This window comes from Elgaria multicarinata, chromosome 7 (genome assembly GCF_023053635.1).
Source record: "Elgaria multicarinata webbii isolate HBS135686 ecotype San Diego chromosome 7, rElgMul1.1.pri, whole genome shotgun sequence".
NCBI lineage: Eukaryota > Metazoa > Chordata > Lepidosauria > Squamata > Anguidae > Elgaria > Elgaria multicarinata.
The window spans coordinates 77,458,372-77,472,500 of NC_086177.1; the positions used below are offsets into that span (position 1 = coordinate 77,458,372).

Below are 14,129 nucleotides of genomic sequence, written 5' to 3' on the forward strand. Positions count from 1 at the left end.
TGGCAAGGCCTGCAGAACTGGAGAATTAGTGACTTTTGCTGAAAACACTTATTTTCTCTTTTGGGTTGGATATGCTTTATGCACCAAAGAAAAATAACTCAGTGTCAAAAAAGACCTGGTTTTTTGCAAACATAAAAGTGGGATCTGTAACACAATGTTGCAGTGTGGGGTATTTCTGTTCATGATTTCAGCCACTTCATTCCATTCTCTGCCTTGCCCCACTCCCAATTTTCTGTTCTCCCCCACTTCCCCAACTAGTCAGTCATTAATCCATGGTTTCTGAACACACTCAGCCCTCAATGGGTTATTTTGGGAACTGTCAGTCCCCTCTTTAGGGATTGTTTCTAAATGTTTTTATGTACTTCTGCAACCCTTGGAGTTTTCTCAAAAATACTGATATTTCCTGCTTGTGCATGGGTGATGCTGTTTTGGAGATAATTGTGTAGGGAGTATTAATGGAGCAGGCTCATTTCTCACGAAGTGACTGGTTAGAATTATGCCTGCACATTTTGCTTTGTATTTCTCATTATTCAAGGAATAGAGGCTTGTTTTTTGAATGAAAGCTCAGAGCCTGCCCCCCCTCCCACCTTACTGACCCTAGGCCCAGTACAGCTCGTTCACCTGTACTCCCCTATTGGTGGGTCTGATTCTTATGCCAAAAATTCAAGCTCATGAACTACATTTTAAAAAAAAACAGCTGTAGTTGCTGTTTTTAAATATATGGTGCTCATTCTAAAAGCTCCCCTGTAATTTGTAGGGGTTTTGGGTGTATCTTTCATTTAATGTACACTATATATTCAAATGCTACAGGAGCTAAATATCATTTCTTTCCTCTTTCTTTTAACTAGGTGAAAGTCCTCCAGATGAGAAGAATACCCCTGGGCTTGAAGAATCAAAAACTGGAATGGAAATTAAAACAGAGGAACAGAAGCCACTTAAGGAATCTACTGAAATGCCAGAATGGAACAAAAACAGCAGTAAGGATATAAAGATCATCGAATCACTGCCAGATCAGTTGAATGAGCAACAGAAGAGGCAGCAGCTTTCTGTTTCCGATCGCCATGTCTATAAATATCGTTGTAACCATTGTAGCTTGGCTTTTAAGACTATGCAGAAGCTTCAAATACATTCCCAGTATCATGCGATTCGGGCTGCTACCATGTGTAGCCTTTGCCAACGTAGCTTCCGTACATTCCAGGCTTTAAAAAAACATTTGGAAGCAGGCCACCCAGAACTCAGTGAAGCTGAAATTCAGCAGTTGTGTGCATCTTTACCTGTAAATGGCGAACTCTGGGCAGAAAGTGAAAGTATGGCACAAGATGATCATGCACTTGAACAAGATATAGAAAGAGAATACGAGATGGACCAGGAAGGTAAAGCAAGTCCTGTAGGAAGTGATAGTAGCTCAATTCCAGATGAAATGGGCTCAGAACCAAAGCGGACCTTACCTTTTAGAAAAGGGCCAAATTTTACTATGGAAAAATTTCTAGATCCTTCTCGCCCATATAAATGTACAGTGTGCAAAGAATCTTTCACTCAAAAGAACATTCTTTTGGTCCATTATAACTCAGTGTCTCATTTGCATAAACTCAAAAAGGTGTTGCAGGAAGCATCCAGTCCTGTCCCTCAAGAAGCAAACAGCAACACTGACAACAAACCCTACAAATGCAGCATTTGTAATGTTTCTTATAGCCAAAGTTCTACACTGGAAATCCATATGAGATCTGTGCTTCATCAAACTAAGGCAAGGGCTGCAAAATTAGAACCAAGCAGTAATGCACTGAGTGGAAATAGTATAGCAGGGAATGTTAATAGCCCCAGCCAAGGGATGGTAGATCCTACAAGCTTACCAGCAGTTAACAGCAAGGAAACCCATATAGATGCCAAAGAATTAAATAAAAAGCAAGCTTCTGAATTACTTTCTGCTCAACCTACACATCATCCTCCCCAGTCACCAGCACAACTGCAAATGCAACTCCAGCATGAATTGCAACAGCAAGCTGCTTTCTTTCAACCCCAGTTCCTAAACCCAGCATTTTTGCCTCATTTTCCGATGACACCAGAAGCGCTGCTGCAATTTCAGCAGCCACAATTTCTTTTTCCATTCTATATTCCTGGGACAGAGTTCAGTTTGAGTCCTGATCTGGGTTTGCCTGGATCTGCTGCATTTGGTATGCCTGGAATGGCAGGTATGGCAGGGTCACTTCTAGAAGACCTAAAACAGCAGATGCAAACTCAACACCATGTTGGACAAACTCAACTACAGATACTACAGCAACAAGCACAACAATATCAAGTTACGCCACCTCAGATTCAGTCACAAAAACCACAGCAGCAGCAAACTAATAAGTTGGTCAAAACAGAGCAAAATAGTATAGTAACTGCAGAGTGCCAGATGATAAAAGATACGCCATCATATAAGGAATCGGAAGAGATTTCTGAGAAACAAGAAAAACCAAAGCAAGAGTTCACAAGTGAGAGTGAAGGACTGAAAGAAAACAAAGATATGAAGAAACAAAAGTCCTCAGAACCAACCATCCCACCACCTAGAATTGCTTCTGGGGCAAGAGGAAATGCAGCCAAGGCTTTGCTGGAAAACTTTGGCTTTGAGTTGGTTATTCAATACAATGAGAATAGACAGAAAGTACAGAAAAAAAGTAAAACTGGTGATTGTGAAAATACAGACAAATTGGAATGTGCAGCATGTAGTAAATTATTTTCCAACATTCTAATTTTAAAGAGCCATCAAGAACATGTTCACGGCCAGTTCTTTCCACATGGTGCACTAGAAAAGTTTGCCTGTCAATACAGGGAAGCTTATGATAAGCTTTATCCTATTTCGCCATCTTCTCCAGAACCACCACCCCCTCCACCTCCACCTCCACCTCCTCCACCTGCAACTCCTTCGCAACCTTCTTCATCCAGCTCTGGAAAAATTCAAAGCATAACTCCTACTCCTCTACAAGCTCCACCACCAACACCTCCACCACCCCCTCCTCCTCCACCGCCTCCTCCTCCACCACCACCACCGTCTGCACCACCACCAGTGCAGCTGCCAGTTTCTTTAGATCTTCCACTTTTCCCTCCAATTATGATGCAGCCCGTACAACACCCTGGATTGCCTCCTCAGCTTGCCCTCCAACTGCCACCAATGGATGCTTTGTCTGCAGACCTTACTCAGCTTTGTCAGCAACAGCTAGGATTAGATCCAAATTTCCTACGCCATTCTCAGTTTAAGCGGCCACGAACCAGAATCACAGATGATCAATTAAAAATCTTGCGGGCATATTTTGATATTAATAATTCACCAAGTGAAGAACAGATTCAAGAAATGGCTGAGAAGTCTGGTCTTTCCCAGAAAGTTATCAAGCATTGGTTTCGAAATACCCTATTTAAGGAACGACAAAGAAACAAAGATTCCCCATATAATTTTAGCAATCCTCCCATAACAGTTTTGGAAGACATAAGAATTGAACCACAACCAAGTTCTTTAGAACATTACAAATCTGATTCAGCTTTCAGCAAGAGATCATCTAGAACTAGATTTACTGACTACCAGCTTAGAGTCTTACAAGATTTTTTTGATACAAACGCTTATCCAAAGGATGATGAAATTGAACAACTTTCAACTGTTCTTAACCTACCTACTCGAGTTATTGTCGTATGGTTCCAAAATGCACGACAGAAGGCTCGTAAAAGTTATGAGAATCAAGCTGAAACTAAAGATAATGAGAAGAGGGAGCTCACCAATGAGAGGTACATTCGGACTAGCAACATGCAATATCAGTGTAAAAAGTGTAGTGTAGTTTTTCCTAGAATTTTTGACTTAATTACACATCAGAAAAAGCTGTGTTATAAAGATGAAGATGATGATGCACAAGATGAAAGCCAAACAGAAGATTCAATGGATGCCACAGATCAAACACTTTACAAGAATTGCACACTTTCTGGTCCATCTGACTCATCAAAAACTACTGCTATGACAACAGCAAGTTCTGGATCTGGTTCCAGTACTCCTTTAATGCCATCACCCAAACCTGAACCTGAAAAAACCTCTCCTAAACCTGACTCAACAGAAAAGCCAAAGCAAAATGATACCATACCTAAGCAAGTGGAGACTTCTTCCCAAGGCAACAAATCAATGCAGTCTACACCAACAACATCCTCTGATCCACAACCCTCAGCTTCTCAAACACAGCAACATAAACAATCCCAAATAGGAGGCAGGCCACCATCTGCATCACAAACAACACCTATTCCTTCCAGCCCTTTAACAATCTCAATGACTTCTCTTCAGAACAGTCTACCTCCTCAGTTATTACAGTACCAATGTGACCAGTGTACAGTTGCCTTTCCCACTCTAGAACTTTGGCAAGAGCACCAGCACATGCATTTCTTAGCAGCCCAAAACCAGTTCCTTCATTCTCAGTTTTTAGAAAGGCCTATGGATATGCCCTATATGATATTTGATCCTAATAGCCCTCTGATGACTGGACAATTGCTAAATAGTTCTTTAGCTCAGATGGCACCACAAGTAAGCTCAGCTCACGCAGCTCACCACACTGCTTCAATTCCTAGCTCACTTAAACGAAAGCTGGATGATAAGGAAGATAACAACTGTAGTGAAAAAGAGGGAGGAAACAGTGGTGAAGACCAGCACCGGGATAAGCGATTGAGAACTACAATTACTCCAGAGCAATTGGAAATACTCTATGAAAAATACCTTTTAGATTCCAATCCTACCAGAAAAATGCTAGATCATATTGCACGTGAAGTAGGTCTCAAAAAGAGGGTTGTACAAGTCTGGTTTCAGAACACAAGAGCTCGAGAAAGAAAAGGACAATTCCGTGCAGTCGGTCCAGCCCAGTCTCATAAAAGATGTCCTTTTTGCCGAGCGCTGTTTAAAGCAAAGTCTGCTTTAGAAAGTCACATTCGCTCTCGGCACTGGAATGAAGGAAAACAAGCAGGTTATAGTTTACCACCAAGTCCTTTGATAGCCAATGAAGATGGAGGAGAGAGCCCACAAAAATACATGTTTTTTGATTATCCATCATTATCATTAACAAAGATTGATTTATCAAGTGAAAATGAATTAGCTTCTACTGTCTCAACTCCTGTTAGTAAAACTGCAGAAATGTCGCCGAAGAATCTTTTAAGTCCCTCTTCCTTTAAAGCAGAATGCAGTGAAGACATAGAGAATCTGAGTGCTGCTCCCCTTGATGGTGGGTATGATCAGACTAAAACTGACTTTGATGAGACTTCATCAGTTAATACAGCAATTAGCGATGCCACAACAGGAGATGAAGGAAACAATGAAATGGATAGTATGACTGGTAGTTCAGGAGATGTGAAATCCACATCATCTCCTAAAGAGCCAAAAAATATTCTGAATGACAATTTGCCAAAAAACACAAACATGCCTAATATGGAGAACAGCGATGACAAGTTTCTATTCTCCCTGACTAGCCCGTCAATACATTTCAGTGACAAAGATAGTGAACTTGACCAAAGTGTTTACATTACTGATGATCCTGATGATAATGCTGATCGCAGTGAAACGTCAAGCATAGCTGATCCAAGTTCACCTAATCCATTTGGAGCAAGCAATCCCTTTAAATCTAAAAGCAGTGACCGGCCAGGCCACAAACGATTTCGCACACAAATGAGTAACCTACAGCTTAAGGTCTTGAAGGCTTGCTTTAGTGACTATCGGACTCCAACCATGCAAGAATGTGAAATGCTAGGGAATGAGATTGGGCTGCCCAAACGTGTGGTTCAGGTTTGGTTTCAGAATGCTCGAGCAAAAGAAAAGAAATTCAAAATTAACATAGGGAAGCCATTCATGATCAATCAGAATGCAACTGATGGATCAAGACCAGAGTGTTCTTTGTGTGGGGTGAAATATTCTGCACGTTTGTCCATAAGAGACCATATCTTTTCCAAACAACATATTACAAAAGTGCGAGAAACTGTGGGAAGTCAGCTAGACCGGGAAAAAGACTATTTAGCTCCTACAACTGTTAGACAGCTGATGGCACAGCAAGAATTGGATCGTATAAAGAAGGCTACAGATGTTCTAGGCTTAACAGTACAGCAGCCAGGCATGATGGACAGCAGCTCGCTTCATGGAATCAGTTTGCCAGCAGCTTACCCTGGACTTCCTGGACTTCCTCCAGTTCTTCTGCCTGGCATGAATGGACCATCTTCCTTAACTGGATTTCCTCAAAGTTCAAACAGTAAGTAAACAGGAAGAGAAAAAATGTTGCCATTGTTAAAACAGAGGGAATTAATACTTTAGTTGCCCAACCATTTGTAGATATTTTTCTATCAATTCTGCAGCTATTTATTAGAAAGATAATGGCTTGGATCCAGAGCCTGGCTCACGCAGCCAATTATTCCCTCTCATTGCAGTCCCGTATGCCCCCTGAAAATTGCTGCAGAGACTTGGAGGACCTTCTGGAATATAATAGGTGGTAGTGTTGGGGGCCTCAGGGGAAGAAGGAGTCAGCAAGGATTGCCTCTCTTACCTCCTTCTATTGTCTGGAGTATCCTGAGCAGAACTCCGCTCAGGGTGTGCACTTCCCGGTGGGAAAAACTTGAAGCTAACCCAGTGTTTAAAGAATTTTGAATTAATTGAAACTTTTGTCAATAACTGTTATCCAAGTTTTTAAAAAAGTAATGTGTCATTCAAATAAGCAATTCTATGTACATTTAAAGAGCATCTTTAACTTTATATTTATATACTATTGCCACCAAGTCCTATGAACTGGGCATCTTAATGGATTTACTGTGAACCTTCCCCACAATTAAAACAGTTTATGTAGTAAGTTGGTGGACAATATTAATAACTGAAAAAAGGCAAAGGTTCAGTCAAATGATAATAGAAGCCTGTTTGCTAAATTTCCCTGGGATTCAGCCTGTCCAGCTGTCCAGTTTTATTGAAATTAGTAAGACTTCTGATAATCATGGTCAACATTGAGCTATAAAAGTGATATCTTCTAACTTAGACAATTAATAATTCTGGATTTCATTCCTGATCTGAATCCTACTGAGAAATACTTGGTAGCTAAGGCAGTTGGTCAGCATAATATTCATTTAAACAACAGGTGAGCAACCTCGGACCCAGAGGCCAAATCCGGTACTTCTGGGATCCCAATCTAGTTCTCCAGAGTTCCTTAGAGAGCCACACTGCTTTTTCCTCGCCCACCCCCTTTCCCCACACCACAGACTGCTTCATGGTTTCCCAGCTGTTGTGCAGTGTTTCCCCCTATTCTAAAAAGATGAAATGCCTCTTGTCAGGATTAGTTATGGACCATAGGAGCTTTAAACAGCAATATGCTGGCATTTTTGTATTCTGGCCCCAGCCCTTTTGCCTTGGGCCCCAGACCCTTCGCTTTCCACACCACCCACCACTGGAATGCAGCCCCCAAGTATTTCTCCAAAACTGAATTAGGCCCTCGGGATGAAAGAGGTTTCCTACCATAAACCTCCAAGTCAGTCATTAGGGTTTATGCAAGTACAAAAATGCACCTTCTTATTCTGTCTCGTCTGAGTAGATACTAAAATCAGTTCACAATTATACATTCGAGGTCCACACTGTCAGTTGCCAGCAATAGCAATAATATCTTTTCTATACAGTGTTATTCCAATCAATAATAACAATTACGTCCGCTGTCGTGATAGCCAATCCCTTGTCTTGAAATTATCTGGCTTATAAAGCATAAAATGGCATTTTGTAGTTGTGTTCCCTTTTATTTTGGGGGTAATAACATTAAAAGGGTGCGCTCTTTTATAAATTCAGACAAGTAATAAATAGAAAATCCCCTGTATTAAACTTGTTAATTTTCCTCTAATTATATACAGAAAGATATTACATTTTAGACTTAATGGAAAACTAAGCTATATTTTATCCAAATAGCTACAGCCCTCTTCATTTGTTAATGAGTAATGTATAAACAACCCATTTGAATCTGCATGCTGAAACAGGCTTCTTGGTAGGCCTTCCAATCAGGCCTACCAAGTGGAGAAAAGTAGGGGTATGTAGGAGGGCCAGGTCTGTGTTCCTCCAAAACATCTGAGTTTTGCTGGGAAAATCCTCATATTAAGGAATTCTACTTAAGTCTTTTTATGCAGTCTACATATTTCATACCCTGATTTGTTGGGGTTGGAACTTTGGGACGAGAATAAAAGTCTTAACTCAGTACTCACCAGAGAATGAATGCTGGAAAGGATGTTACTTGAGACTCTCCAGACCTCTTTCCTTGGCAGAATACCTTACTGAAGAAGATTTAGCTCTTTCACTTAACTTTTAGTTGCAATTATTAACTCCAGCCCAAAGCCTGAGATTTAACTAATTGCTTTGGCCAGCCACTGCTCACAGAGCGTTGTATCTTAGGGCTGTGGCACAGCTCAGATATTCTCAGCCCAGTCACCGGGGTGGGGTGGAATCTGCAGTTTCAAAATGGGTACTCAACAGAACTATGGGGGCACGTGGTCTCAGCACTGCTGCCATCTCACACCAGATGGTTTCTCACAGATGGAAGAGCAGGAGAATCCCTCACTTTCCTCCTCTGATGTCTGGCATGGTTACAAGAGAATTCACTTCAAAGCCCTTCATAACATTGATCTGCTGTTGCCCTGACAGAAGTTCTGTATAACGTTTCAGCACTTGCCTTACCAAATAGCTGATTGGCTCTATCAGAAATTTCTGCTCTATCAGACATTTCTGCTCTCCAAACCCAGTCATCGCTTTGGCTCTGTGAGTGCAGCAGCATGCATGTCGCATGTGTTGATGTTTCAGTAGTCAAGAATGGGGCCAATGTCCATAAACTGCTCCGCTTTTAGGTTTAAGACAATTTGCCTGTAGTCATTGGGTCAGTTAACATTGCTGACCATCTGGAAATTACCTATTATATGCATCAGGTGGCTGATGCGGATGTTGAGCTGTGTGTGCAAGCCAAGCCTCACTGCTGGTAGGTTATTTCATTATTATTTATTTATTTATTTATTTATTTATATAGCACCATCAATGTACATGGTGCTGTACAGAGTAAAACAGTAAATAGCAAGACCCTGCCGCATAGGCTTACATTCTAATAGCTGACCATATGGACCATATGGACTTCAAATCATTAATGCATTAGAATAATCTATGAAATATCAGTTGAGACACAGCACTTTCACCTGATATGGCTAATCTCTCTGTATAAATGCAAAGTAAAGATATATCTTTAGACATTTCGTTCTTCCATATGCTAAATAGCCCCTCCATCCTATCTTTATTACCCAGAAAATATATGTTCCTAATGGCTCTTAATGGAGTAGTGGAAGTGAAAGGAAAAGAGCAGATTATATTAATCTTTCATTAGTGAAAAGTACTCCTCCTCAAAAGTTCTTTAATATATGCTCAATGCTGATATGCTTCATATCTTATTAACCCACTTTGAATGTCTCCTTGTTTTGCTGTGGGCAGCAGTTCATATCTGTGTTTGATGCAAAGAGAGATGTTGAATTAGAATCTACTTGTAGTCCCACTTTCCTGAGCTGATCCTGGTTGTAATCCTCTAACTAGTTTAGTTCTTTAACCTTGTAAAGTGTTATAAAATATTGTAAAATTTCTGCTGCCTGCTCCCCAGGGTTTTTCTACCATATATTCAAAGCATGACACATGGCACCTCTGAATTTAAATGCATAACGTTCTTGATATTTCCTCTTCATAGTTATGATCAGATAGACATAGAATTTTATCAGATTATCTTTGAACATGTTCTTCACATGCAATTAGTGATTTCCATAAATGTTTGCCAAATTAAAATAGACATTTTCATTAGCATAGAGCAGTCCTGTTTGGCAAGTGCTTAAAAGGGTATTGGATGCTCTACTTGACACATCTAATGAAATGAATTTTAGCCCTGAAAGCAGCCTTCCTCATTCTAGTGCCTTCCAGATGGTTTGGACCACAACTTTCAAGATTCCCAATGATTTGCTATGTTGGCTGAGACAGATGAGAGTACAAATCCAAAGTATTTGGAGAGCACCAGGTTGAGGAAGCTTGCCTTACATGAAATCCTAATCCCATTCAAGTAAAGCATAGGGATGCAAAAATATTCACACATTCCAGTGTTCTTAATAAGAGCTCAGAATGCCAAAAAATAGAGTGTTCTTAATTCGGGTTAAAGCAGGATGCTCCCTATTCTTATATCACAGTCAATGTGGATGTCTCTGGGAAAGATCATTGAACGGAATAATAATAATAATAATAATAATAATAATAATAATAATAATAATAATAATAATATTATTTTTACCCGCCTCTCCATTTTGATTGAGGCGGGGAACAACAATAAACAATAAAATACATAAAACTGAATTAAAACATAATATACATTGTTAAAAACATCCTTAAAAACATTCTAGAAACATCTTAAAATTCCACTGGATAGGCCTGCCGGAAGAGATCAGTCTTTATAGCTTTCTTGAATGCTAGTAGACTGTTAAATTGATGAATCTCCTCCAGCAGGCCAGTCCACAGTTTGGGAGCAGCAGAAGAGAAGGTCCTCTGGGTAACAGTTGTTAATCTAGTTTTTGCTAGCTGAAGTAGATTTTTCCCAGAGGACTGAAGTCTTTCGCTCACTGGCACAATAAAATAGTGAATTTAAGTACTTAATTTTTTAATCCACTCACAGAGCTATCCTATGTATGTCTACATGGAAGCAAGCTCTATTGGGTTTAATGGGGCTTACTCTCAGGTAAGTGTGTATATGATTGCAGCCTTAGACTATGCTGACTTGCTTGGAAGTAAGCACTGTTGAATTTAGTGGGATTTAGTTCTTAGTAGACATGCATAGGATTGTATTGTTAGACCTTGATGCTCTTTACTGGTTGATATGACTTCACTTTATTCATACATCCATTTATTCATACGACTCTCCCACCCTCTGCATCTCTGTTTTAACAAATTTAACATTTATTATGACTAATTTCTTATTTTAGTCTGTAATATCAATCCCAGTGCTTCACTTTTATTCATATTATTATTTCTTTGTGACATTATGGTCACAAATACATGAGATCGCTTACAATTCAGGCTAAAAGGCTGTGATTTTTATATTCAAGAATGATCACATCATGCATACTTCAGGTGTATTGCCTTCTTTTGCACCAACTTTGCTTTTTTCATAATTAATACTCTCAAACATTTCGAAGAGAGAAATCTTGTGACCCATAGACAGTACCTGAGGGGCCATATGATATTTCATATTCCCCGATTGGAGGTCGGAGACAATGTCTGACCTCGAAGGAGGGGAATCAGAGCTTCGACCCCTTCCCCCTTGCAGCCAGAGCAGAAAGAACCTGGCAGCTCTCTGAGGCTTGGAGAAGAGGAGAAGGGGGGATTTCCATGGACAGGGAGAGGAGACTGGAGAGGCTAGGATAAAAGCTGTCCTCAGGCTTCTCCAGCCTCCTTCCCTCCCCTTCCAAAGTGCCCCAGCTAGATGGGCAAAAAAGCCCATCACATGAAAAATGCAGGATGGGAGGACAGGGAGGCAAATATCACCTCTGCCGCTTCTCCTGCCCTTCATTGGATGATCGGGTAGCTAGGCTTGATCCATTAGTTCTACTTTGTTCAGTCACTGATCAGTTAATTTTTAAGATGCCTTATCATTTGATACAGATGTTTGAATGCACACTGCAGTACATTATGTGAAACCAAGATAAGGATATTATTTATTTTATTTATTATTTAAAATAAGAGTATATTATCCCAATCAACTATCACCCAATTTAATTCTAATAGCAAAATAAAAAAAAATCAGTGACTGATGCTAAAATTTAACACAATTGTCATAAATATTTTTTAACAGTCTATCTGATATGATTGGATATGTGTTACGCTAAATACAGATTTTCTAACAATGGCCTTCACAACTTGTTTCTAAAAACTATCTAATCCCTGACAATATATTTTAGTTTGCCATTAAATAAAAATAATGATTCTGTGACAAACATTAAATGGTTCCCTTGTTAAATCTGATAGTCTTTTCCTCTGAGTTCTAATTGCTTTATCCTAAGTAATGCTAAGCACCTGGATATTGATGATTTAAGCACCATTCATGCCCACTCAATTAGTACTTCCTTGTAACTAATACGCATCTATCCTGTAGAGCCTAGGGTTATCACTCTTATCCTCTTACACATACACTGATCCTAGAGGGTGCTTTAAGCCTACCATCCTTTGAACAGAGTTTCTGTGCTCTCCCAGTCTTATTTTTCTCTGCAAGCAGCCTCTTAAAATTCCTTTTCTGCAGTTTGCTGGCCAATTATACATATCATAGGCATTGCATTTTCAGTTGTTTACTGTAACAAACATTGCCTATATCTCCTTTTTGAAGAATAACAAGGAATTTTTGTGTTTATTCTTGAATTGTACATAGATACTCCAGAGATAACACACACGTAACAAGTTCTTTCTCTACTAAACTACACTTGCGTGTTTCAAGTCAATAAAAATTGCTACATGTCTGTGCAGCTGTACTAGAACATATATAATCTGATTCTTTTCATGTTTAATTGGCATTAAGACCCTTTGGGTTAAGTCATACTGGAAGTAAACCCACTGGAGTCAATGACCAGCTTATGTCCCATTGATTTAAATAGGTCTACGTCGAAGTATGACTAAATCTGCATCCAATCCAGTTTTATGGGCTTCCTTTCAAATTTATGTCCATAGGAATGCAGCCTTACAGTGCAATGCTATATATTTCAATAAATACCATTTAATTCAGTAGGGATTACTCCCAGGTAAGTGTATATAGGATTGCAGCCAGAAGGCAGTATCCAGTACTCCCACTTGATCTGTTATTCAAGCTAGACTCACTGCTCACACAACGGGGAGTTAGCAGTGCAAAAAACAACACTTGTTTCTGGATTGGGACAAGTCAGCAGAATTTCCTTCTGCAAGCTCCGTTCACCAACCCTGTTCCAGACACTAGAGTTTCTTCTAGTTCTGGGTTGATTTTGGAATTATAAGGTCCCTGTGGCACTAGCAGCGGATTCTGCTGGCACACAAACACGCTTGAATAGTGCCCTTAGAGTGCAGTCCCCAACCAGCCTCCAGCAAGGACTCTTTGTAATCTAAGTACAACCCCCTAGCCTTGATTGGGCCAACCTGATTGTAAGTTGCAGCCTTATTTCCTCTAAAAATAAATGGGTGGGGGGATTTTAAGTTGGCTGTTAGCAGTAGTGGGCAGTAGTTTCAAAGAGTCTCTTAAAAGGGGAATTCTCAATTGTACTATATAATAGTAATGAGATAGGTCATTGCTGTTTTTATTGATACTTACCTTTATTTTTCTATGGTTAATTTTCTCCACTTCAATTAGACCAGAGATCCTATTTTATTAGATATGTAATTAGTTACATAATTACTGGTGAATTTCTCAGGTGAAAAAATAGAGATGGAATAATAATTAGTTAAAATGGGGGGGGGGGGGAGAGTCAGATATCCACAAAGCATTGTTGAAATAAAATATTATATTTCAGTAGCTTGATACTTGTTTTCTAGTAATTTGCCAAGGAAGCAGTACTTTATCCAAAATGAATACTAACATTAGGCCTGCAATTTATATTGATAGTTTAATTATTAAAGTTTTAGTTTAATTTGTGGATTTTAAGCGGCAAGTTACAGATACACATCTTTACGTTTTATGCCTGTTTGTGTTCAAGTATGTTACTGCAGTAGGAACAAAAAAAGGAATTATTCAGGTTGTTCCTTCTGTAGCTTTTTAACTAAATTGTAACTTTTTAATTAAATTGTAAGTGATCTAACACTTCCTTCAGTATCTCAAAAAGGCATCTATCCTAAAGTTTGGTATCAGCAAGTTTATTTAATTATATGCACCTTGAGTCTGAAATTAGATCCATACAGACTCACTTATTGCATTGGGTCGCCCAAGTAGACTCCAAATATATTGGATATTTTATGGTCAATGGGTATTATTTTGCTTTATAGGATGATGATGATGATGATGATGATTGATGACACTTTGATGTCAAGTTATCGAAGCATTTCTTGTGCATTATCTCAGTATTTCTTACAACTGCCCCATAAAATAGGGTAGTATGATTATCTCCAT

General features: G+C 39.4%; 1 protein-coding gene across 6 annotated transcripts in view; it reads left to right on the plus strand.

The window, feature by feature from the left end:
- Window positions 1-14,129, plus strand: part of ZFHX4 (zinc finger homeobox 4) — a 207,507-nt gene that overhangs the window by 188,547 nt on the left and 4,831 nt on the right. For all 6 annotated transcript variants that reach the window (XM_063130863.1, XM_063130869.1, XM_063130864.1 and 3 more), the window contains one exon: window positions 849-6,236. In XM_063130863.1, the coding sequence (XP_062986933.1) occupies window positions 849-6,236 (5,388 nt within the window). The remainder of the gene's footprint in view (window positions 1-848; window positions 6,237-14,129) is intronic.